The sequence below is a fragment of the Mobula birostris genome, chromosome 6 (genome assembly GCF_030028105.1).
Source record: "Mobula birostris isolate sMobBir1 chromosome 6, sMobBir1.hap1, whole genome shotgun sequence".
Classification (NCBI taxonomy): domain Eukaryota; kingdom Metazoa; phylum Chordata; class Chondrichthyes; order Myliobatiformes; family Myliobatidae; genus Mobula; species Mobula birostris.
In genome coordinates, this window is record NC_092375.1 from 135,168,412 (window position 1) to 135,195,759 (window position 27,348).

General features: G+C 43.2%; 1 protein-coding gene across 2 annotated transcripts in view; it reads right to left on the minus strand.

The window, feature by feature from the left end:
• Window positions 1-15,297: 15,297 nt before the first annotated feature.
• Window positions 15,298-27,348, minus strand: part of agap1 (ArfGAP with GTPase domain, ankyrin repeat and PH domain 1) — a 649,964-nt gene continuing 637,913 nt past the window's right edge. For both annotated transcript variants that reach the window (XM_072261395.1, XM_072261394.1), the window contains exons 17-18: window positions 21,399-21,654; window positions 15,298-15,671 (exon numbers count right to left, since the gene is read on the minus strand). In XM_072261395.1, the coding sequence (XP_072117496.1) occupies window positions 15,441-15,671; window positions 21,399-21,654 (487 nt within the window). In that variant the 3' untranslated portion in view covers window positions 15,298-15,440. The remainder of the gene's footprint in view (window positions 15,672-21,398; window positions 21,655-27,348) is intronic.

Here is a 27,348-nt window from a genome sequence, read left to right on the forward strand (position 1 = left end):
TAATGAGCAGGTGTATAGATGTATTTAATAAAGTGGCTTCATATGTTCGAATGGTCTGTTTCTTGAATCAGGCAGAAGTCAATGGCAGGCGACTGGGAGAGGAAATTTTAGCCCTAGGGGGACCGTCCACCTGTAAAATATCCATCCTGTGAGGTCAGATCGGGAATATCATCCAAAGTTTCCTGATCCGAATATCTCAATGGTATATGGACATTTTTGTGTTACTTTTTTTTGAACTTATGATGGGTTTTCCACAAAACATTGATTGGTGGGCTGCCTTCGTGGGTGAGAGGTTTGGTGGATTTGTAAGTATTCTGCCTCTGCTCAAGAGTTCTCCCTGTTTTCTCATGCTAGATAGATAAATAACTTCATTCCCGGCTTAGTTGTAGTTGAAGGCAGTTTTTTTGTTCATCAACACGTTACAGTATGCAAAGAGCTGGTGTAAAAAGACGCTACTTCTCAGCATTCTAACGAAAGGCAGACTTAAATATTGATTGAAATTCCTTCGACTTCTATGAAATGTACAAACAATATAAAATGGCTGCCCTGATGATGAAAGCTAATGGCTTAACCATGTGATAATGAAAATTCAACAGCTGTGAACCCACAACTAAGCAGTGAGATCTAGCAATTAGAAATAAAATAACAATCCAAATCAGGACAGACGTGACAGTGAGTCTTCTCCAATGATTGTCACCCTGTCGTGGTGGAGAGGGTTGTGAGCTCCAGAGATCTTGAGAGCCATGCTGTTTGGAGCTGAACTCCTGATAGGGTCCCTCACGGTCAAGGGGAGGTCCTGGACAAAGGAGGACCCAACCAAGACCTCAGTGGGGGAGCTGGCAGAAGCTGATGACACATGACAATGGACCACGTGGTGGATGCCTGTTCATCAGCCTCCCCACCTTAAGCAAAGCCACACACTCCATTCTCGTTAAGAGAACAACCCCTTTGGAGACCATCATACTCATCTCAAGGGATCGCACTACCAGGGTGAATGGGTGAGCGGGAGAGATGGGGAAGGGGCTCGTTCTGCTGTTGTTGTGTTATTGTTGCTGTTTGTATTGTGCTGTGGAACATTGTTGGCATGCTATATTGATGCTGGAATGTCTGGTGACACTTGCAGGCTGTCCCCAGCATAGCTTTGGGTGTGTTGGCCGAGAATGCAATTAACACATTTCACTGTATGCTTCATAGAAACATAGAAAATAGGTGCAGGAGTAGGCCATTTGGCCCTTCGAGCCTGCACCGCCATTCAGTACGATCATGGCAGATCATCCAACTCAACCCTGTACCCGCCTTCCCTCCATACCCCCTGATCCCTTTAGCCACAAGGGCCTTATCTAACTCCCTCTTAAATATAGCCAATGAACTGGCCTCAACTGTTTCCTGTGGCAGAGAATTCCACAGATTCACCACTCTCTGTGTGAAGAAGTTTTTCCTAATCTCGGTCCTAAAAGGCTTCCCCTTTATCCTCAAACTGTGACCCCTCGTTCTGGACTTCCCCAACATCAGGAACAATCTTCCTGCATCTAGCCTGTCCAATCCCTTTAGAATTTTATACATTTCAATAAGATCCCCCCTCAATCTTCTAAATTCCAACGAGTATAAGCCTAGTCGATCCAGTCTTTCATCATATGAAAGTCCTGCCATCCCAGGAATCAATCTGGTGAACCTTCTTTGTACTCCCTTTATGGCAAGAATGTCTTTCCTCAGATTAGGGGACCAAAACTGCACACAATACTCCAGGTGTGGTCTCACCAAGGCCTTGTACAACTGCAGTAGTACCTCCCTGCTCCTGTACTCGAATCCTCTTGCTATGAATGCCAGAATCCTCTTGCTATGAATGCTTTGATGTTTATGTGATCAATGAATCTGAATCTGAAAAAAAAAACAATTTAAAATGCATTTCTGTAGAGCACAGCAGAATCCAAATTGATGCAGAGCACACTCTGCAAATGGACAAACGCAGGATAAAATACATCTAGAGTGCAGGACAGTGGGAATGCTACACCACAAGAGATGGCATTGGGAGTGAGGTCTTTAACTGAGGGCCTGTCTGGATACAAAGTAAAAATAAACCCCACCTCTTTATCTCAAGAAGAGCATCGGAGTTATTCCTGCTGAGCAGAGTATCTCTCAGCGGTTAACCCTGCTGCTTGGCCAGTTTTAATCTACGCTCACCACAAAATAAAATGATTATGTCACTATCACATTTCTATTTGCAGGAGCTTGTTGTGTAGCATTTTACCACAACAGAAAGTAATTCATTAGTTGTAAATGTGTTGTGACAGCCTCAGGTTGTTAGAAGTGCTGCTCAAATGCAAGTCTTTATTTCTGCTTTCTTGAGGAGAACGGGCTCTACTTTGTCCCAGCAAAAGTTAAATCCAGTATTGGATGTTGTAAAGCAAGGAGTTCAATTGCCCTGTCATACGTAACTGCATGCATGGCCTGGCCAGGGAAGAAAGGATTAGATAAGAAACTCTTAATTTGCAGGCAATCAGATTATCGGCGAGTCTGTGCAGCCCACTGAACAAAAGTCTCAGGAAAGATATTCTGCTGTCCCTTTGTGTATCCCAGTGGGACGTGTTATAATAAGGATTCCGGGGAGGTTTCAATGTCCGCTATTGGCATCCTTAGGGTAATCTGATTAACAATAAAATTACCCAATGAGTTATAATTAGAGCCCCGTGGATTTCATGGAAATTTTTGCTAGATTTTACAGACACATCATTCTTCATATATTTCACTTAGTGTCACGGGCCGGAGATATGAAGTAAACAATAGAACTTTCTTCAATATCTAATGAGAATAGTAATTATTCCAAACATATATCATTACACTCTTTGTAAACATTAAATACACTGCATTATCAAATTTGTAAGTAAGAATGACGATTTTTTCTTTACGTGCAATATATCTTGTTTCCTGTTTTTGTATTTCTTGGTCATCTGGTTTAGATCTTTGTGATGGTATTACTGTTGAACATTTTTTTTATGGAAGTGTTATAGTTACATAGATTTATATGGAACACACAGCACAAAAACAAACCAATCTTTTGATAGAGGCTATACTTCAAGTGATCTATCTGTGAAAGGATAGATTGTTAATATAAATCTCACGTTGCATTTACTGAGGCACCCACATAAAAAAGAATCACACTGCTAGTTTTGTGACCTGATCTGTGCTGAAGTGCTCTTGAATGGGAATGGCTTTTATTCGGATTCTCACCAGTACTTGATGTCCATTAGAAAGTAGCTCCAGGATCGGTACTTGGGATGATGAAGGAAAAGTGATATGGCTCAATAATACAAATAATAGTAAGGAATCATATATATAAAAACCTAAAATCCTTGGGCTTTTCTATGAGTTTCAAATTGTCCTCAGACAAGTTCAAGAACAAGTTGCACAATTGGAAACCAATGCATCCAGAGGAATCCCACACAGTCACAGGGAGAACATGCAAACTCCACATGGGCAGCCCCAAGGTCAGGAGGGACTCAGAGCTCTTGAGCTGGTAGGCAGCAGCTCCGCCAGCTGCACCATTGCTCTGTCCTGGGTGAAGGCTTGAATCAAAAGCCATCTGATGCACCTTTTGACCAGCTTGTAAGAGTGTGTAGCAGGCGGAAGTCGTCCCAAAGCATGGAGGATCCGCAGTCACTCATGCAACCAACCTCAAGTACCTACCCAGGGGACTCAATATTTTCAAAAGAACCAGAGCAATATAACCTACCTCAGTGGGACCGGCCTGGTCTGCATAGTTCAATATGTAGCACAATCATAAGAGATTCTGCAGATGCTGGAAATCCGTAGTAACATACACAAAATGCTGGAGGAACTCAGCAAGTCAGGCAGCATCTGTGCAGAGGAATAAACAATGGATGTTGAGGTTGAGAAGGATAATAAATCAGCCATGTTGGAATGATGGAGCAGACTTGATGAGCCAGTTCTGCTGCTGTATCTTAATGGTTTTATGTAGCATATTGCCCCATTCCAAGTAAAGTGATAGAGAACTCCAAGGAGAACAGGCCAAATTCCAAACTTTGTGATCCATTCAGGATTCCATTTCTTTACTTAGTTCTTCCTCTCCTCATCCAGCCCTTCTGGTATCAGCTCCCGCTCTTGGGAGGGGAGATCAGGACAAAAATTATTGAGGGAACACTTGCACCATTCAGGCTTTTGCTGTGGCCTACAGTCACTGGACACAAAATTATGAGGGGTTTAGCTAGGGTAAATGCAAACAGGCCAATGAGTTTGGGTGAGACTAGAACTAGAGGTCATAGGCTATGGGTGAAAGGTGAAATATTTTACAAGGAACCTGAGGGTAACTTCTTTACTCAGAGGGTGGGACAAGTGTGGGATGAGCTGCCAGCAAAACCGGTGAATGTGGATTCGAGTGCAATATTAAAGAAATGTTTGCTAAGTACATGGATGCAAGGGGTACAGAGGGCTATGGTCCAGGTGTGGGTTGATGGGACTAGGCAGAATAACAGTTTGGCACAGCCTAATGGGCTTAAGGACCTGTTTCTCTGCTATAGCGATCTATAACCTGAATTGTGACCACATTATGATAGTAGTTGGGCCAGTAAGGCAACCTTTGACAATCATTTTGTTAAATGTTTAATGCCATATTTGAAGAGCTGACTATAGCAGCATTCTGAGAATGAACTATGGTATATTTTGTATCATCTAAAAATATTTTGATAATTTGCTGTAGTGGCAAAAGAGAATTGAGTATTGAAGTGTCAAAAGGACTAGAGGGCTGACTTCAGTGACAGACGATGGTGATATCTTACAACATGATTTTATAGAGACTTTTAGTGGAACATTGATAAATTGTCTTCAGAGGACTGACTGTAAGAGGATTCAGACCATTATCCCTAGCAGTATTCAGACAATAATTGATCATTGTACAGTATTATGAAAGGATTAAATCTCATATTTTGAGGACTGACTGTTGAAGAAGGCTAACAATGATACAGTTGATAGGATTATTAATAATACAGTTCAGTAGACTATGATAGTACTCTCAGAATTATTGTTATAATATTCAGCTGATCGCCTACCATGATAGAACACACATAGAGAAGATGTTTCCTATGGTGGGGGGGGGGGGGTCGTCTAGGACTGGAGGGCATAGCCCCAGATAGAAGGATATTGCAGTAGAACAGAGATGAGGAGGAATTTCTTCAGTCAGATTGTGATGAATGTGTGAAGTTCATTGCCACATGTGGCTGTGGAGGTCAAGCCATTGGGTATATTTAAAGTGGAGGTTAATAGGTTTTTGACTAGTAAGGGCATCACAGGTGATGGGGAGAAGGCAGGAGAATGTGGTAATATGGTTGAGAAGGATAATAAATTGGCTATGATGGAATAGTGGAGCAGACTCAAAGGCCTAATTCTGTTCCAATGTTTTATGTTCTTTATTCCTGGACTCAACACCGCAAAGCCCAGTAGAATGGACAGCTTGGGAATGGGTCTAGACCTTGTTTCCTGGTGCCGGGCATTTAGTTTCAAGACTTGGCAAAGGGCATCACAGTGGGCAGCAGGCACAGCCGTTCCCTCACTAGTTCATTTTTGACTATATGGTGTTTGCACGTGCACCCTGTGTCATGGATTTCCACAAATTTCTACTCACATCCCAAAGACATGCAGGCTGGTGGGTTAACCATCCGTAAGTTGCCCTTCATCTGTAAGTGAGTGGTGGAATTTGGGGCAGGAGGAAGTGGTGGGAATTTGGGGAAAATATAAGGGGATCAGTGTAACTGGGAGGTTGATGCTCAATGAGGTCTGGGTGGGCTGAACGCTGTATGATCCTATGACTCTGAAGGCAAGGTTACAATGGGAGTTATGTACACATTCTCACATCTCTGCAGTAATGCTGAAGAGCAGCACAGTAGCATAGTGGTTAGTGCAAGCACTTTACCGTACCAGTGATTACCGATTGGGGTTTAATTCCCACCATTGTCCGTAAGGGAATTTGTATGTTCTCCCCATGAGCAACTGGTTTCCTCCCATATTCCGATGATGTACAGGCGAGGGTTAGTGAATTGTGGCTGTGCATTATTGGTGTTGGAAGTGTTACAACACTTGCAGGCAGACCCCAACACAATCCTCAAGATGTAAATGACATATTTCACTGTATGTTTTGATCTACGTGTGATAAATAAAGCTAATTTTTTTTCTCTTTAATCATTCTGTACCATTATTTAGTTACTGTCAGTAATATTCCAGCAAACCCAAATCCTAATCGAGAGAATCTTCTGTGCTGTCTTTCCAAACAGATCATTGGTTTTTGCATCTTGGCAGAACATATTTGAAATTTGTGTTATGTATACATGTGGGCTTCCCTGTCATTACCTAATGATGTTAAATTTTTGGCTGCACTTTCCATTAGATAGAAATTCATAATTTATGTTTATAGACAAGATTTATATCACAGTTCTCACTTCAGGATCTTTCAAAGCTTTGCATCTCAGGAGATACAGTACATAGTAAACCGTAATGTAAGAAATGAAACTGCCAACTCAAGCACAGAAAGCTTCTGCAAACACCAATGAAGAGATGTTTGGTGAGATGTTGAAACCCAGCCAAGTAATTTGCTCTAACACAGATTAACTGCAGCTCCTTTTTGGACTAGGAACACCCAATACATAGTCAGTGGCCACTTTACACCTGCTCATTAATGCAAATATCTAATCAGCCAATCATGTGGCAGCAACTCAATGCATAAATGCATGCAGACATGGTCAAGAGGTCCAGACCAAACATCAGAATGGGGAAGAAATGGGATTCAAGTGACTTTGACTGTAGAATGATTATTGGTGCCAGATGGGGTAGTTTGAGTATCTCAGAATCTGCTGATCTCCAGGGATTTTCATGCACAGCAATCTTTAGGGTTTACAGAGAATACAAAATACATCCAGTGAGTGAGAACACCTTGTTAATGAGAGATTTCAGAGAATAGCCAGACTGCTTCAACTGATAGATGACAGCTGATAGATGATAGGTGACAGTAACTTAAATAACCATGCATTGTAAGTGGTGTGCAGAAGAGCATCTCTGAACACACACACATTGAAACTTCAAGTGAATGGGCTAAAACAGCAGACCACATCGGCTTTCACTTCTGTACCTAATACTGTAAAATGGCCACTCGGTGGATGAACAAGCACTAATGAGAGTGGTGTGGGTAGATATGGACAGAGTTGCTGGCTGCTGTGGGGGTGCAGTACCTGCTGCACAATCCCAGCCCCAACCTTGAGTTGTAACAATCAGGAGCTGGGTCGAGACGAACAGAGCTGAGGAGAGCTGCACAGACTCGCTCACCCTCCTAGTCATCGAGTTTGGCTAGGGGCTGCTCTCCCGTGCCAACTCGCTCTCCTGTCACGGCTGTTTCTGTACCCCTTTCACACGAACTGCTGTTCATTTCCCACTAAAGCACAGTTTGGGTTATAATGGGTTCTCAGGAAATGAACTCTGCTGTAACCTGTGGATTGTTTGTGTGTACACCACCATGTTTTACGGAACCAAACACTCTAGAAGCAACATATCAAGATTTTTTTTATTGAAAAGAGACATTTTACAATTACAGAGATTTGTCTCCTTGCATTACTTTACAGTCTTTAACAGAGTACTGTACAGTTGACCTACAAAATCATAATACATACTGGTATGGTCAATCATAACTCAGCCTAATAAACTCCACTGGTAAAATACAGGCAACAGCACACAGCTTTTTTTTTGTTAGAAACATATAAATAAAGCATCTAGTCATTGCAAAACAAGAACTGCCAAAATGAGGTAATATTGAACAAAATCATTTATTCGGACAGTATCCATCATGTACGTATTTACACAGAGAAACAACCAACAGCTAACAGTTCCTTACAGATACATTCCAGGTTAGTGTAACAGCAGATAAACTGATTCCAGGTACTGTAAATTCTGGCACAGTTTATAAAGCACGATTAGGAATATGTTTATATTTAGGCTTGGCACTCTTTAGGGCTGGAATCCCTAAACAAACCAGAAACTCGGGGATTACGAAACAGCAATGCTGAGCATGTAGACCCCCAGTAATCCGACAATCGCAATCCAAATAAGCTGCTTGGATGTTGTTGAAGTGTGAAAATAATTCAATGACGAAGCACCACTGGCAATGCGCTGCTTTTACACACTGTTTCCACTTGGAGACATCTTACAGTGGAGTTCCTGGAATGCTGGACCGATGACTCGGTTAATGCGGCTGTGTTATGTGTACAGATTGCCCGACCAATAATCGACAGTGTGTGTGTGTGGGGGGGGGGGGTGCTCAGAGACTATTTTGAGAAAAAAAAAGAAATACAAGGAGTTGGGCCAATGGCTCAGAGGGATAAAACAGTTTTCATACAATGAGTCCGGACTTGGCGGGAGAATTACAGCAAGTGCTTGGAAGGTGGAGGTGCAGGGAGGGGGAATAATTTTAAGGTGATTGGAGGAATGTATGGGGGTGATATCAAAGGTTAATTTCTTTACACAGAGAATGGTGGGTGTGTGAAACACCTGCCAGGCTTGGTGGTAGAGGCAGATACATTAGGGGCATTTAACAAATTCTTAAGTAGGCAAATAGATGATAGGAAAGTGGAGGGTTATTTAAGAGGGAAGGGTTAGATTTATCTTGAAGTAGGTTAAAGATTCGGAGCAAGAAGGCTGTGACAGGAATGGTTAAGGATTTCCGGAGCGAAGGCAGTTTTACTACTCAGGGTAAAAGAGAGGCAAGACTGCGCACGTGTGTGACGTCAGCCAGCAGAGCAGAAAAAGTTTAAAAAGACCGTCATATCCAGCGGGCAGTGAAGTGAGAGGTAGCAGAGTGGTAGGGCTTTGGCTCAACGGGCTTAGGCAGTAACAAGGCGAGGTAGGTTTACCTGTCTTCATTGCGGAAAGAAAGTATGTGTGTGAGGCCGGTTTTCTGTGCTTGGTGTCAGATGTGGGAGGTCCTGGAGTCTCCCAGCCTTCTGGACGGCCATATCTGCACCCGATGTGTCAAGCTGCAGCTCCTAAGGGACCGAGTTAGGGAACTGGAGTTGCAGCTCGATGACCTTCATCTGGTCAGGGAGAACGAGGTGGTGAGAGAAAGGAGTTATAGGCAGATGGTCACACCGGGCCACGGGAGACAGACAAGTGGGTCACAGTCAGGAGAGGGAAGGGGAAGGGTCAGGTACTAGAGAGTACCCCTGTGGCTGTACCCCTCGACAATAAGTACTCCTGAGTACTATTGGGGGGGTGGGGACAGCCCACCTGGGGGAAGCAGCAGTGCCATGCCTCTGGCACAGAGTCCAGCCCTGTAGCTCAGAAGGGTAGGGAAAGGAACAGAAAGCCAGTAGTGATAGGGGACTCTATAGTTAGGGGGTCAGACAGGCGGTTCTGTGGATGCAGGAAAGAAACACGGATGGTAGTTTGCCTCCCAGGTGCCAGGGTTAGGGAGGTTTCAGATTGCATCCACGATATCCTGCAGTGGGAGGGAGAACAGCCAGGGGTCATGGTACATATTGGTACCAATGACATAGGTAGGAAAAGGGAAGAGGTCCTGAAAACAGACTACAGGGAATTAGGAAGAAAGTTGAGAAGCAGGACCGCAAAGGTAGTAATCTCGGGATTACTGCCTGTGCCATGCAACAGTGAGAGGAGGAATGGAATGAGGTGGAGGATAAATGCGTGGCTGAGGGATTGGAGCAGGGGGCAGGGATTCAGATTTTTGGATCATTGGGACCTTTTTTGGGGCAGGTGTGACCTGTACAAAAAGGACGGGTTGCACTTGAATCGCAGGGGGACCAATATCCTGGCGGAGAGGTTTGCTAAGGCTACTGGGGAGAGTTTAAACTAGAATTGTTGGGGGGTGGGAACTGAACTGAAGAAACTGGGGAAGAGGCGGTTGGCTCACAAATAGAGAAAGCTAGGAGACAGTGTGTGAGAGAGGGTAGGCAGGTAATAGAGAAGGGATGCGCTGAAACAGATGGTTTGAGATGCGTCTATTTTAACGCAAGGAGTAGTGTGAGCAAAGTGGATGAGCTTAGAGCGTGGATCAGTACTTGGAGCTATGATGTGGTGGCCATTAGAGACTTGGATGGCTTAGAGACAGGAATGGTTACTTCAAGTGCCGGGTTTTAGATGTTTCAGAAAGAATAAGGAGGGAGGCAAAATAGGTGGGGGCATTACACTGTTGATCAGAGATAGTGTCACGGCTGCAGAAAAGGTGGACATCATGGAGGGATTGTCTACGGAGTCTCTGTGGGTGGAGGTTAGGAACAGGAAGGGGTCAATAACTTTACTGGGTATTTTTTATAGGCCGCCCAATAGTAACAGGGATATCGAGGAGCAGATAGGGAAACAGATCCTGGAAAGGTGCAATAATAACAGAGTTGTTGTGATGAGAGATTTTAATTTCCCAAATGTCCATTGGCATCTCCCTAGAGCAAGGGGTTTAGATGGGGTGGAGTTTGTTAGGTGTGTTCAGGAAGGTTTCTTGACACAATATGTAGATAAGCCTGCAAGAGGAGAGGCTGTACTTGATTTGGCATTGGGAAATGCACCTGGTCAGGTATCAGATCTCTCAGTGGGAGAGCATTTTGGAGATAGTGATCATAATTCTACCTCCTTTACAATAGCATTGGAGAGAGATAGGAACAGACAAGTTAGAAAAGTGTTTAATTGGAGTAAGAGGAATTACGAGGCTATCAGGCAGGAAATTGGAAGCTTAAATTGGGAACAGATGTTCTCAGGGAAAAGTATGGAAGAAATATGGCAAATGTTCAGGGGATATTTGTGTGGAGTTCCGCATAGGTACGTTCCAATGAGACAGGGAAGTTATGGTAGAGTACAGGAACTGTGGTGTACAAAGGCTGTAATAAAAATCTAGTCAAGAAGAAAAGAAAAAGCTTACAAAAGGTTCAGAGAGCTAGGTAATGCTAGAAATCTAGAAGATTATAAGGCTAACAGGAAGGAGCTTAAAAAGGAAATTAGGAGAGCCCGAAGGGGTCATGGCAGGCAGGAAACCCAAGGCATTCTACAAGTATGTGAAGAGCAAGAGGATGAGACGTGAAATAATAGAACCTATCAAGTGTGACAGTGGGAAAGTGTGTATGGAACTGGAGGAAATAGCAGAGGTACTTAATGAATACTTTACTTCAGTATTCACTATGGAAAAGGATCTTGGTGATTGTAGTGATGACCTGCAGCAGACTGAAAAGCTTGAGCATGTAGATATTACGAAAGAGGATGTGCTGGAGCTTTTGGAAAGCATCAAGTTGGATAAGTTGCCGGGACTGGATGAGATGTACCCCAGGCTACTGTGGGAGGCGAGGGAGGAGATTGCTGAGCCTCTGGCGATGATCTTTGAATCAACAATGGGGACAGGAGAGGTTCTGGAGGATTGGAGGGTTGCGGATGTTGTTCCTTTATTCAAGAAAGGGAGTAGAGATAGCCCAGGAAATTATAGAACAGTGAGTCTTACTTCAGTGGTTGGTAAGTTGATGGAGAAGATCCTGAGAGGCAGGATTTATGAACATTTAGAGAGGTATAATATGATAAGGAATAGTCAGCATGGCTTTGTCAAGGGCAGGTCGTGCCTTATGAGCCTGATTGAATTTTTTGAGGATGTGACTAAATACATTGAAGAAGGAACAGCAGTACATGTAGTGTATATGGATTTCAGCAAGGCATTTGATAAGGTACCCCATGCAAGAAAGGAGTCATTGAGAACGTAAGGAGGCATGGGATCCAAGGGTACATCACTTTGTGGATCCAGAACTGGCTTGCCCACATAAGGCAAAGGGTGGTTTAAGAGCGTCATATTCTGCATGGAGGTCGGTCACCAGTGGTGTGCCTCAGGGATTTGTTCTGGGACCCCTACTCTTCATGATTTTTATAAATGACCTGGATGAGGAAGTGGAGGAATGGGTAAGTTTGCTGATGACACAAAGGTTGGAGGTGTGGATAGTGTGGAGGGCTGTCAGAGGTTACAGCGGGACATTGATAGGATGCAAAACTGGGCTGAGAAGTGGCAGATGGAGTTCAACCCAGATAAGTGTGATGGTTCATTTTGTTAAGTCAAATATGATGGCAGAATATAGTATTAATGGTAACACTCTTGGTAGTGTGAAGGATCAGAGGGATCTTGGGGTCTGAGTCCACAGAACACTCAAAGCAGCAGCACAGGTTGACTCTGTGGTTAAGAAGGCATATGGTGTATTGGCCTTCACTAATCATGCAATTGAATTTAGGAGCTGAGAGGTAATGTTGCAGCTATATAGGACCCTGTTCAGACCCCACTTGGAGTACTGTGCTCAGTTCTGGTCGCCTCACTATAGGAAGGATGTGGAAGCCATAGAAAGGGTGCAGAGGAGATTTACAAGGATGTTGACTGGCTTGGGGAGCATGCCTTATGAAAACAAGTTGAGTGAACTTGGCCTTTTCTCCTTGGAGCGACGGAGGGTGAGAGGTAACCTGATAGATGTGTATAAGATGATGAGAGGCATTAATCGTGTGGATAGTCAGAGGCTTTTTCCCAGGGCTGAACTGGTTGCCAAAAGAGGACACAGGTTTAAGGTGCTGGGGAGTAGGTACAGAGGACATGTCAGGGGTAAATTTTTTATGCAGAGAGTGGTGAGTGCGTGGAATGGGCTGCTGGCAGTGTTGGTGGAGGCGGATATGATAGGGTCTTTTAAGAGACTTTTGGATAGGTCCATGAAGCTTAGAAAAATAGAGGGCTATGGGTAAGCCTAGTAATTTCTAAGGTAGGGACATGTTCAGCACAACTCTGTGGGCCAAAGGGCCTGTACTACTTTATGTTTATGACTCAGAAGTCACCTAATGCTTTGGATTTGACAGTGATCATGAAGGGTTGTTCAATCTGTGAAGCTTACCCCAGAATATTAACCATTTGTTATAAAAAAAAGGGAATTAAAGGAAAGCTGCTTCCCCCTTTTTTTTTATTATACTCAATAAACTTGGGCTGTCAACTTTATCATAAAATGGAGACTAGGCATCAAGAAAAACTGGATTTAAATCTAAAACTGAGGGAACTGGGCTACTGAAGCCCACACACACTGTTAACCAATTACATGTAATGTGTGTCAATTTTGTGTCTAGGAATGTGCATGACTGCCCTTTGCTGCTGTTCCCTGGTACAGCTTTTGACTGGGACATTCTGGATGACTCCAGCCTCCATGCTTTAGGCCAATCTGGATGTGAATAAACTGCGATCCTTGGGATGGATGGACGGGGAACAGTTTACTGCCAGAAATCTTGTAGGAGTTTCCCACAGTATTTTCCTTTAGAATCCAACAGCAATATACTGTGCAATGTAGTACGGTTTGCAACCAAGCAGCACAGACACACACGCACACCAGCTCCTGCCAGTCCAGAATGGAGCAGGAGCAGATTGGAAAGACATATGATGTAATATTGTGAGCAGATTTCAGCGAGGACTTACCGCGCCTACAGCTCCCTCTTCAGAGTGAGAACGGGAAACAGTGGAGCACACCCAACACTGCCTCTGTCAGTGTGCCTTAGTGATAAGATATGAGGTGGAGGGGGCACAAATCAAAAAGCTCCAGCAGTACAGGTTCAAGTGTCAGGACAAGAAAGCCCTCAGTCAGTGAAAATCGATCCTCCCTTCCAGATGAGGGGAATCACTCAGGTGGAGGTGTTTGGTGGGGTGGGGCATAAAATGGGAATAAAAGCACAGCATTGCTTTGGGTTGTCAGCAGTGGGTTCCACAGAGAATGTCCTGGAATGCTGGAATGGGGAATTATCCTCCCAGTGAACCCCAGGAATTCCATACAGATCCTGACTCTGGCTCACACCATGCACTGGAAAACCAATGCCAGCCTGTACAAAGCAGTTAACCACCAGGCCCAAGTGTGTCAGAGGAAGGCCTGTGAGTAACTTGCTATTTTCTCTCAGCACTAATTAAAAACCCTAGATCTGCTGGAGTTCTGCTGATTAAACACAATAATTCCAGAGCCAAAGAACTAATGCAATGAACTGGAACAATAGCTCCTATTTGGACAACGCTGGAGTGTAAACATGACTGGAGTTTAAATTGTGCATCAGTGGCCCAAATCATTCTCACAGTTTGCTCCCATTCACGGACCCCCCACCCAACAGACACCCCCCAAAAAAAGCCAGAACAACACACAGCCAGTAGTGTGACTCACAGACACGAGTGCCCATTTTAGAGTGGCTGGTATACAGAAATCCAATCTGAGTTTCAAGTAATCCCCTCCCACTTCCCACTCCAGAATAAAAGGCTAAAATCTCAATGGAATGAACAATATTATGTACAACATATAAATACTATAGCATCAGAGTTTACATTATATTTACAGATGGGACAGAGAACCATGTTGGAAATACCTCACAAAACAAGGTGGCAAATCTATCCATTTTGGAAAAAGCTACCAATGGCAGTGCAGGTCAGAAAGGCTGTGACTGTGAGATGAGGCTAGCACTGATCAATCCCCTTTCTTTTTCCAAGCGAGCACACTGTACAAGGCTTCCAGCCGCTTAATCACATACAGGGTACAGTTCTGCTTCCCAGCACAGCACCTGACTGACCCTTCGCAACTAGCAGCCTCCGTTTACTAAACAGGCTGCATCGTGAAGAGAGGCGAGGAAGAGGACTGAAAATTAAATAGACACTAAATTATGACAATGGATTTAGGAAGGAGGGCTCAGAGGACTAGAAGGAGCATGACTGAGATAATGTGCTGCTCCTGCGAACATTGCAATCACATCCAAGCAGTCACTGAACCGTGCCATGTAACTACCTCCTCAGCTAATATGCTTTCCTCTATGATGACTAATCATGTTCTATTAAACAGTGGTAATGCTGGAAGAACTCAACTATACAAGCGTAATGAAGCCAGTATTCTCCCTGGACAGATTAGCCACAACTGATTTGACACATACCATCATTGGAGCTTCAAACCTGACAAACTCCTCGCTCTCACCTGATTTATGTCAGTGGGGGCCCTTCGTAGAAGAGCTGAATCAACCTGTTTTGGTAGAGGTGAAATGTACTGACAATTAATTGTCAACGTCCAGAGTTCCAATTTTTCCCCATGTCCTCTGCCCTGTTGACCCAGTTGGGCCATGAGCTTTTAATACAGATCGTAGTCTCCACCTGTTATCCTCGAACTAGGGCAATTCCTGATGCGTGCTGCATCTTGCTTTTTTCAGTCAACCTGCACAAGACCTCATGCCATTCAGGTAATCAGCTGACTTGTGGCTGCTTGTCTCTTACCCCCCTTCCTCTTTCAACCCCCCCTCCCCCATTTTTGTCAGGCCTTCATGGTTTTGCATCCTTTCGAGAACATAATCAGGAGTGGAATGAGGTTTCACAGATATGAGGCTGTAAAGGGAGAGGTTCAGTGCTGCTCTCTAAATACTTGAACTCTTGCTCAGATGACAGTGGGCAATTTCGACTCCATCTGTCTGCCTTTGCTGTTGTTGTTATTGTTGTTGTTTCGGTTGGTCTTACTGGATAGGTTGGGAGTCGCCAGCAGAATAAAGTGTTCATCAGGGCAGCCGTATTGAAGGAGAGTGTCAATGCACTCCTGACTCATTGCTTGCTTGGCATAGGCCAGTGGAGTGTTTCCGTGAACGTCGCGTGCCATGACGTCCACTCCGTACTGTAGGGGCAAGAATGAAAGTTAGCACATAGTTACTCTAGCCTGGTTTATTCAATTAGATCTTGAGGTTAACTCCACCACCCTGCTAACTCTACTACATCATTGCTCTTACTCAACAAAACCCAACCTTACATTTTTTTCTTTTCACCTGACTCACCTCTCTGTCACTCCCACTTTGTTTTGGGCAGCATATTTCAGATTTTTACACAATGCCTGAGTTCTAACTTTAAGGTATTATCACTAAATTAGACTGAGATAGCACTTGCTACTAAGGGGTTCTTTATCAGAGCGAGGAATCCCATGTATCTGCACTGCACATTGAGACCTATTGCGAATATCAGTTCTTAGGGATAATCTTCTTTCCAGAGACTAGAGAGGCAGTGGGGCAGGAGGTGTAAAGATGGGAATAAAAGCACAGCCTCCCTAGTCTCCCACACAAAACACTTCAACCCCCAGGATCAAGTCTGGCTGACAAATTTTGCAAAGTTCCTAATTCTCCACCCAAATCTGGTGATTCAAGTTTCAAACTTCATCATCCCTTTGATAAATGAAACAGAGCACTAATTTTAGCCACTCACTTGGTCCCCAGTTTAATCATAGCTGTTCTAACATGTACTTTATTCTGCCTTAACCATCCTCTTACTGTTAGTGCAGCAAGCTCATTTAGTGTTCTTTAACTCTTTCTATGACTGGTCCTCCACAGATTATCAATGCCTGACTGATGTACAGCCTGGGCATACAAGTGAGAATTTGAGAGACCTGTGCTATGGATTTGTCAGCTTCTGTGGGGCCACAGGCATCTTCTGCTTGGTTCATGGCAGCATTTCCAGTCTGTGAATTGTCTGGGTTCCGAAGAGTAATCAGGAACAGAATCTGGGGACAACCTGTATTTTCTTCGAGAATCAGAAGCTGGCTTTACATCCTGGTACGTCTCTTTGAATAAACTCTCAGCTATTCCCATTATCACCTTGTATTCCCCCTCCTTTAGCATTTTGCACTTGAAAATTACCACTGGGTTTGCTTCCAGCGTCTAGTCACATTCTAATAATATACTGGGAGCAAGAAACCTTGTGCACCCTTCTAGATTTTTCAATCTCCCTTCTTTGACTCACTCTCAATTCCTCCACTTTAATCAGCTGCTCTATAATTACTCAATATTTTTCTTTAAGATTACATTTGTACAGTTTTTCCAATGGAGGCCCACCTTCAATCATGCTCCCTTTTATTCTGCCTGTTTTATTTACACACATTCCCAATTTTTTTAGAAAATGGAAAGACAGATTTGAATTATTATGGTGCATTTCACAACTTCAGATGTCCCAACATGCCTCACAGCATCGGAGCACTTTATCACTCCTGTTATTGTTCGTGAGTTGTATCTCTTCCATTTAACCTGGTGGTTCATTTTATCTCTCTTGATTCTGGTGTTTCCAGTGACCATAACACACAGGAGCAAAAAGAGGCCCAGTGGGTCTACTCTGCCATTCGATCATAGCTGATTTATTATCCCTTTCACCCCATTCTCCTGCCTTCTCTCCAGTAACCTATGATGCCCTTCCTAATCAAGAAACTATCAATCTCCACTTTAAATACAGCAATCCAATGATTTTGCCGCCACAATCATCTGTGGCAATGAATTCCACAGATTCACCACCTTCTGGCTAAAGAAATTCCTCCTCATCTCTGTTCTTAAGGGACGTCCTTGTATTCTGAGGCTGTGATCACCGGTCCTAGACTTTTGCACAATTGGAAACATCCTCTCCACATCCACTGTACTTAGGTCTTTCAATACTTGATAGGTTTCAGTGAGATCCCACCCCATTATTCTAAGGTCCAGCGAGTACAGGGCTATAGCCTTCAAATGCTGATATTACATTAACTCTTTCATTCCTGCGATCATTCTCGTGAACCTCCTTTGGATCCTTCAATGTCAGCACATCCTTTTTTAGATAAGGGACCCAAACCTGCTCAGAATGCTCCAAGCGCGGCCTTATAAAACCTCAGTATTACATCCTTGCTTTTACGTTTTAGTCCTCTCAATACCATTATCCCTAATGTTTTCTTATTCTGAATCAAATTCTACTGCAGTTGCTGTTTCCCAAATATTCCCTTCATTCTACAACAGTTCAAACCACATCATGGCCATGGCCAATAGTAACCCAGAGACACAAGAAGCTGCAGCTGTTAGAATCTGGAGCAAAGCAATCTGCTACAGAAACTCTCACAACATGCTGGAGGAACTCAGCAGGTCGGGCAGCATCTGTGGAAACAATCAGTCAACGTTTCGGGCCGGAACCCTTCGTCAGGACTGTAGACGGAAGGGGCAGAGGCCCTATAAAGGTGGGGGGAGGGTGGGAAGGAGAAGGCTGGAAGGTTCCAGGTGAAAAACCAGTAAGGGGAAAGATAAAGGGGTGGGGGAGGGGAAGCAGAGAGGGGGATAGGTAGGAAATTCCCCTATCCCAATTTCACTCTGCTCCCTCCCCCAGCTGCCTACCACCTCCCTCATGGTTCTGCCTCCTTCTACTATCCATTGTGCTTTCTCCTATTCCTTCTTCACCTTTCCTGCCTATCACCTACCTGCTTCCTCTCCCCCACCGCTTTATCTTTCCCCTTACTGGTTTTTCATCTGGAACCTACCAGCCTTCTCCTTCCCACCCTCCCCCCACCTTCTTTATAGGGCCTCTGCCCCTTCCTTCTTCAGTCCTGATGAAGGGTTCCAGCCCGAAATATTGACTGATCGTTTCCACGGATGCTGCCTGACCTGCTGAGTTCCTCCAGTGTGTTGTGAGTGTTGCTTTGACACCAGCATCTGCAAGGTATTTTGCATTTGCTACAGGAACTCAGCAGCTCAGGCAGTGTTGGTGATCTTGGCAATACCGTAGAGTACTTCACTCCTACAAGGTGCTATTTGGGGATCAAACAGCATCCCTGAAGCAAAGATCAATGATATAGCAAGTAGCACCTTGTTGGAGTAAAGTATTACATAAGACTGACCAAATGTACAGGATGGAACATGTTGGAAAAAACAGTTCCTGTCCTGACAATTCACATCGCCACACGTTGTTAGTGTGACCAGGGTATATGACAAACTTAAAATCTCAAGATTACATCCAGGGTTGGGAATCCTGCCTCTGCCTAAAGTTTTAAACCCCAAACTGAATGGTCTTTAAAGTTAAATGTGTCAACAAATAGTGTGAAGGAACAAGGTTTTGATTTCTAAGGCACTGTGAACAGTTCAGGGTGGGATCAATTAATCTGCTGTCCCGGTGAATACATAAGCACAGTTGTACACAGGTCTTGTTGGAGGGCCTCAGCCCAAAATGTCAACTCTTTATTCCTTTTGATAGATGCTTCCTGACCTGCTGAGCTCCTCTAGCATTTTATGTGCATTATGTAGCATAGTGGCACTTAGGGTTTTAAGCTAATGTGGGATGGGGGATAGAATTGGGGGTGTTCCTGAAGGACAGGTTAATGTATGGATCTGATGTTACATGACTTACATAAGGTAAGGGTGATGGATGGGGTACAGGGAGTTTACAGAAAACAGGGACGAAAAACACTGACTATGGTGGGAGATGGTTGCTCTGTCACCAAAAGCATCAATAAAAATATAAACTGGTAGCAGTAGGTCACACTATAATCATAGGGGATTGCATTCTTCATAAAGACCAGGCAAATCAAATTGACAAAAAGAGCTTGGAGGACAAGTTCATGGAATGACTTCAGGTCAGCTTGCCTGAGCAATTTACTCGGAAACGGGCTACTTTTCACCTTTTTGTAATGAGACAGGGTTAATTGCTAATCCTCCAGGGAAAGTGGTCACAATCGGATAGAACTGTGCGCACTGTTATAGAGACACTGAACATTGACATATTAAGGGTTTTAACTGAAATAAGGCCAATTATGCAGATATGAGGAATATTTTTCAATAAGGTAGATGGGGACATTAGATCAAGAGGCTTGTCAGTAGTTAAATAATGGCAAATATTTAAAGAAATATTTCAAATTCTCAACAAATGTCCATTTTATTGAGTAACATAAAGCCCACAAGAGAAGCGATCCATCTTTGGCTAACTAAGGTTAGTGATGACATTAAATTAAAGTAAGTTTGTGATGTTGTCAAGTACATTTAGTATGCCTGTGGCTTGGCTAAGTTTTAGGATGCAGCAACAAATGACCAAAATAAAATGGGAGAAGATAAATTGGCAAGAAGTATTAAAAAAAGATAGAAAGCAAACAGTATGTCCCACAGAGGCAGCAGGAAATGGTTGAAGCACTAAACAAATATTTGGTTTCTGCCTTCAGCGGAGAAGATACACCAAAAATTAGTCAAATGACAAGGACGTTAAAATGAATTTCTATTCCAGAGAAAAGACAGGAGGATTTACAGGGATTACAGCTAGACAAGTGCTTATGACCAATAGCATGCATTTCAGTGTTCGAAAGGAAATGGCCATAGAAACAGCAGATGTAATGGTAATAATATTCCATTATTTCTGCAATGTTTCCAGCAGATTAAGAGGTAGCAAATATAATAACTTTGCTAAAGGAAAAATGGATAGAATCCAACACAGGGTAGCATCATAATGTATTGGTTAGTGCATCGCTTTGCAGCGCGCCATTTGACCTGTGTTGAATTCTCACTGCTGTCTGTAAGGAGTTTGTATGTTCTCCCCACGACCATGTGAGTTTTCATGTGGGGGCCTTGGGTTTCTCTCACATCCCAAAGACGTATTAGTTAGTGGGTTAATTGGTTGCATGGGTATAAGTAAGGCAGCGTGGACTTGTTGGGCTGGAAGGACCTGTTACTGTGCTGGATCTCCAAATAAAATAATAAAAAGAATCATTGATCAGTTAGCCTGGCATGTGTTGTCAAAATTCAGCTGAAGGACATGCTAGCAAGGCACTTGCAACATCGTTAGGGAAAGTCAGCACAGTGTACAAAAGGGAAATCATGTTGGAAGTGTTATCAAGTTTCTGAGAATGCAACTGGCAGGTTCGGTAAGGGAGAAACAGTACGTGTGGCGTAAGCTGAATTTCCAAAACACTTCTTAAAATGCCCAATTAAAGATAGCTATAGAAAATAATGTATGGGGGTAAAATATAAGCATACATCATCTGCTTAGGCTACTCATTCAGATCTCATTTCGAAAAGTGAGCACACTGGTGGCCTCTGTGTTAGTGTGCTTTACGAGAATGATTGCTGAAATGAAAAGGCTATCTTCGTTAAAGATACTGTTTAAGGCTGACTCGTACTCATTAAAGACAACAACAACCACAGAGCAAAACACTGCTACTGTAATCAGAAATAAAACACAGAATGCTGGGAACACTCAGCAAACCAGGCCGTAACTGTGTGAGGGAAAATAAAGATCATCCATCTGAAAAGCTGCCTCACTCAGTTGCCTGATCAACTGACTATCCTCAATATTGTCTTCTCTTAACTCACTGGAAACAGTAAAAAGATTTTGAGAAGAACTGGGAGGTCAGATGGTAACAGGCAGTTTTCTATGAAGGTCTCGAACAAGGAAGCATCGAATAAAGAGATTACCATTTAGGATTGAGTTGGGAAGGGATTACTTTACAATGAAAGGAATCAGAGTTAACACCTGAGGTCTGAGGCCCTTTGTCAGAACAGGGTGTGAGGTGCTTTGGGACATTCTGAGTTTGCAAGATGCGATAACAACGTGCCTTTCTTCTAGTTATGCTGCTGGATCACAGACTTACCCAGATCAGTAGCTGTGTCAGGACTACATTCCCCTTCCTACAGGCTAGGTGTAAGGCCGTGCGTCCATCGCCATCTCCGAAAGTCTCATTTACTTCGTCCTTGGAACCATGGGCCAGGAGCAAGATGACTGTCCGCAGGTTTTCCTCGGCTGTGGCGTGCAGCAGCTGCTGTCCCAGGGCAACGTTGGAGCACGGGAGTGGGGCCAGAAAGAGCTTCTGTTCATACTTGGCACGGATCCAGCGCTCCTTCTCCTCCCTAGGTGTACAGAGAAAGATAAATTCTGTAAAACAATTTCTGTAAAAAAAAATTCCTTGTAAAAATTTTGCCTGATTATTTACATCAAATACCATTGTTCATAAATCCTGACAATCTGGCCTCTGGCTCACTCATTGATATGGAATAAAAGCCAAGAGAACAGAGTGGAAAGAACCTGGAATGTGTGATCAGAGCAAAGGATCTGGAGTGTGTCTGGGACCAGGTAACGGACCGTGCGTGGGCCAGAGTAGCAGCAGTCAGGAATGTGGGCTGTTTGTGGCCAGAGCCAGGTTCCAGAGTGCCTGTGTATTTCCCTTTCACCAGACTCAGTGTGAAATTTATATCAACGTGTTAAAAAAACAGATGATGTGTCTGGGGTTTTAATAGTAGGAAATCTACTAGTCTGTACTACTGAAACCCCGATGATGCCAGATTGAATGAATTTTACTGTACATGTTTCTCAGTAACTGTGCACTATTGGAGAGTGGCATCTCTCAAAGATGCTGTTTGGTACCTAACATGAAAGGACAGGTGCACGGGTCACCACTTCATCAAGTAACTTGGAATACTATTGCGATCTCTCCAAAGTTTTGAACTCAGGGAAAAAGATTGCTTCTCCAGTGCAAATTAGAGATGGACTATAAATGAAATCCCACATTCCCCCCCCCAACATTTAAAAGAAACATTGGATTTGGACAGTGTTAATATCAAATGTTCAATTGCTATTATTTCAAGATTTACAAGCAACAGATTTATTAACAGGTTTATGGAAAAGGACACATGATTCTTTTCATTGAACTTGTGGTTGTGTGAGAATGCAATTCCGGAATGTTTTCACTTAGCAACTACCAGCCAGCTCATCCACACATCTGTATCAACCCCATGGCATATCAGTGGGTCCTGCAGCTGTGTACAGATGGCACAAAGCTTACTGAGGAGAACAGAACAAACTTCAGCAGGATGGTTAGGCAGTGCAGATTAAAGTCTGGTGGGAAAGAAAACAGAAATTAAATTGCTTCAGAACAGGCAGATCTGGGGTGAATGTAAGTTGTTGACAGTGAAAGAACAAGTTGAAAAGTTGTTTCAAGTAAAACAATGTATTTGATTATTTGCTTAATAAAAAGAGGCATCGGTTGTGATGGTAACAAATTCATATTATGGGTGTTTTAAAACATTACAAAATGTTTCTCATGAGAGTCAGCACAGGAGATTCAAGGTCTGATGATACAGTGACCTTCGTTGCAAGAAAATTTGAGAACAAGGATGTCTCGCTCCATCTGCACAGGGCCTTGGGGAGGCCACATCTGGAGTCTTGTGTGCAGTTTTGGTCTTCGTATCTGATTGTTGCTTTGGCTTAATTGGAGAAGAATGGGCTTCATAGAAATAGGACTTGTTTGATTAGAAACAGGGAGGATGTTTGTAATGGCAGGGGAGCCCAGAACCAAGGATCGTGGCCTCAGGATATGGGATATGCCAATTAGAATCAGGATCAAGCTAAACCCCTTCATCCAGAGGGTGGTGAATCAGTGAAACCCTTTGCTGCTGAAGGCTGTGTCATTAAATACATTGAAGAAGGACGTAGATGTATTTCATATCATCGGTGGAATCAAGGGAAACGAGGAGAAAGTATGAACAGGATATATGGGAACAGGTCATTCAGTCCACTATGTCTGTGCTGACCGCCATAAAACCATCTGCATACAATGTGGTCTATATCCTTCAGTTCCCTTCCTGTTCCTGTCCGTGTGCCTTTTGAAATGTCTCTTTAATGCCACCATTGTGGTGCTTCCACCACCTCTCCCTGCAACACATTCCAGGCACCTATTGTTCTCTGTTAAAGTAACTTGCCTCTTAGATCTGATCTTTAAACTTCCAACACTACTCATCTTATATTTATACTTTCAAGTACATGACGTTTCTACCCTAGGAAAAAGGTTCTGACTGTCTACCTTGTATAATTATGTAAACTTCAGGCTTCTCCTCAACTTCTAACACTCCAGAGCCAACAAACCAAGCCTGAACAAACTCTGCTTATAGCTAATACCCTCTAATCCGAGCAGCATCCCGGTGAGCCTGCACCCTCTCCAAATTCTCCACATCCTTCCTGGAATGTGGCTACACACACGTGTGAAGAAAGAATACCAAGGACATCTGTAGGTTGTGTTAGTTGTTAAAGCAAGCGACACATTTCACTGTATGTTTTGATGTCCGTGTGATAAATTAATCTGAGTCTGAAGAATTAGCAGATATTGCATGGAGACCAGGAATGACTGGCTTAGTATGCCCAGAATCTTGAGAACACTTCCACAGCAGAAAAGGGCAAGGGAACATTTTCCAAAATCATGTAGGGTTTTGATAGCGTAAATAAGGAGATTGCCTTCTGTGCCAGTAGGTTTGGTAAGTAGAAGTCACAGATTTAAGGTAATTTGTAATAACTAGAGCTGACATGAGGGAAGTTTTGTTGTGCAATACATTATTGTGACCTGTAAGGTACTGCCTGAAAGAGAGACAGTAGCAGTTTTAATAATGAATTGCAAAAGAGAATTGATAAGTTAATGAATCAGAAAAAACATGTGCAGGCCTGTAGAGAAAGGAGCAGCAATTGGACTAAATGGGGCTGGGACAGGCTGGTTCAATGGAGAAGGCTGAAGGTGCCCAGAGAGCAGAGCACAAGCCAAAGTCAACACAAGGTGCCTCTCACAGAGATAACCTGGTATCCAATGACTTGACAACAGAAACTTGCAATCAGGTGAGCTGTTTGTACTCATTGCGCCTGGGAGGGATGTAATGAGAGAAAGAAAATTAAAGAGGGTACTCCAGTTTTCTTTATCCCTGAGAATCACAGAAGATTTGCTTTGGGTTTGGAAGGGGTGGAAGCTGACTTTGCGGTGACCTTAACAGTTGTATTCTATTTGTCCTCTTGAGCAGAAAGGTTAAAGGGGATTTGTACTTTGAGGAGCTGAGGCTGTGTTTACACTCTTATCTGTAATCCAGTCTTGTGTCCACTCTAATCCGAATTAAAATGCAAATGTAAATAGATTAACTGGATTAGCCGTGCACCATTTCCTGGTGGGTTGGAATGACACCCCAGTGACCTTAGCTTCACCTGGATTGCACGCAGCTCTCAAACTTTACAACTCCTTTAGCACCACCCTGCCCCACACTGTAGCACCATCCCGAACACAATGAGCCGAACCCTCTTCCTCAGCAATGGATTCAGGACCATAAAATGCTTTCATTTCAACGTACAGTATGAAAGTGGTGTTCAACCTCTATATTTAGAAAATTACATTGAACTTACATTTCAAGAATAGGCCATTCAGCCCAACTGATCTATGCTAGTGTTTCTGCTGCACCTGTCCCAACTTCACAACCTATCAACACGTTTGCTTTTTCTTTTCTTCTTCACTTTTTCATCTTTCCCTTAAATGCTTCCACATCAGTTACTTCAGCTTCCACATTCACAGCTTTATTTCGGCTGAGAGATGCTTCTGCATAGTAGATATTTTGGTTGCCACCTTTCATTCGAAGTAGTCTAGCTCTGCATGTGAATGGACATGTCATATATAACAAAGGAAGTGCTGCCGTCATTGGAGAGCATCCAGAGGGTTAGTGTGTGAGGAGGGGTTGATGGCTTTGGGCCTGTACTTGCTGGAGTTTAGAAGAATGAGGTAGGGATCTCATTGAAACCTACCAAATATTGCAAGGCTTAGAGAGAGTGGACATGGAGAGGATATTTCAAATCATGGGTCAATTCAACACTATGCTGACCTTTCTGTGCATCTGTGCCAATACCATTTACCCGCAATAGGTCTGTACTTCTTCTGTCCCTGCCTATTCAAGCAATCTGTCTGAATGCTTCTTAAAAGTAGTAATTGTATCCAATTCTACCAATTCCTCAGGCAGCATTATTCAGACATTATCCACTCTCAGTATTAAAAATGTACCTCTCAGATCTCCTTTAAATCTCCTTGCTCTCACTTTACACCTAGGCCCTTTTATTATGAAACAGTTCACTGACGCATCACAATCATAGGAAAGACACAGCAGTTCATGGCCGGGGTGATGTGCAACAATATAACATGATGCCCACTAGCAGTGCAGGTCCTTGCACCAGCTGTTGCTCAGTCAGCTGGCCATCATGCACTATCCTGTGGATCAAAAGGGAAACTCACCTTTGGGGTGTTCTGGCACATTCCATGTAATCAGGGAATGATGCCCCCGGAAGAATATTCATCCGAAGGATGGAATGCAGCAGGAGATACGCAAAGGATGAACAGCAAATCAAACATTCAAGTTTGGCAGAGAACGAAGGGATAGGATGCAACACCAGAGCCACCAGGATCAGAGCTCAATCATTTGCCAGGGCCCATTGTCCAAATACATTTAGGCAGAACCATCATCAACCTCAGATTGGAATGTATCCTATTATCCTTACCATAGACCATAAGACAAAGGAGCAGAATTAGGCCATTCGGCCCATTGAGTCTGCTCTGTCATTCAATCATGGCTGATCTATTATCCCACTCAACTCCATTCTCCTGCTTTCTCCCTGTAACCTTTGACCTAATTTTACTAATCAAGAACTTATGAACTATTAATCAAGAACCTATCGACATATAGAAACATGCTGATGAAGTAGGTTTCCATGAACTGCAAAGGGATCTTGGTCCGTCAGCGAGATGGGCTTCTGCAGCCAGAAGGGGACTGAATTTTAAGATTCATGATTCAAATAAATTTATCACGTGTTCATGGAAACATAGTGAAATGTGTTGTCTGCATTAATAACAAACACGCCCAAGGGTATGCTGGGGTCAGCCGACAGGTGTTGCCACAAATTTCAATACCAATATAGTATGTCCACAACACAGTTTGATTTCCATCATGCAAAGATGTCCTCCCTGCTATCATCAGTCGGTACAGTGTCTGCTCCCTCCCACAGAGGAAATTCTTCTCTCTGGCCACCTTTAATGATCCTAATCACTGAGTTAGATTGCCCCTTAGCCTTCCTCACTTTTGAAATGTGATGAGATTAAAATCACTATTTTAGCAAAGGTAGGCTTGCTAACGAAGGTGCTTCATGACATGGCTTGGAGGCATTATTGGGTCTGAAGAATGTGAGGCGGTTTACGTTGCATTGAGAATTACTTTCTTCTCTTCTCACATCAACCTGAAAAGTTCGAGATTCGAGATTGTTTATTGTCACCCTTCAGTACATGACTGTAAAGGAGGACAAAGTAATTGTTACTTCAGATCCGATTCAGCAAAAAAAAACACAAGAAGCATAAAGAAGACAATAAAAACAAATACATAAGGTTAGCTTATCTACATAGACTGATTGTATACACATAAAGTGATGGGAGGAACAGGAGTATCTGTGTGTCAGGAGGCGTTGACAGGAAATGATAAAGTACAGGAATAACACCATTTTCTATTTTTCTAGTGAACTCCCAATTCTCTTTGCTGAACTTAAGATAGTTTAACGCATTTAATGCTGGTCCCCAAACTTCTAGCTGGTACAACATTAGAAACTCTGTTCGCACAAAGCAAAAGCCATCTATGATTCTTTTCCCAATCCCAAGCCTCTTATTGCTTTGCAATTTTTGTTACTTTAAAGAAAGGTTAAAGATGAGCTTTATTTGTCACACGTATATTAAAACATATAGTGAAGTGTGTCATTTGTGTCACATCAAA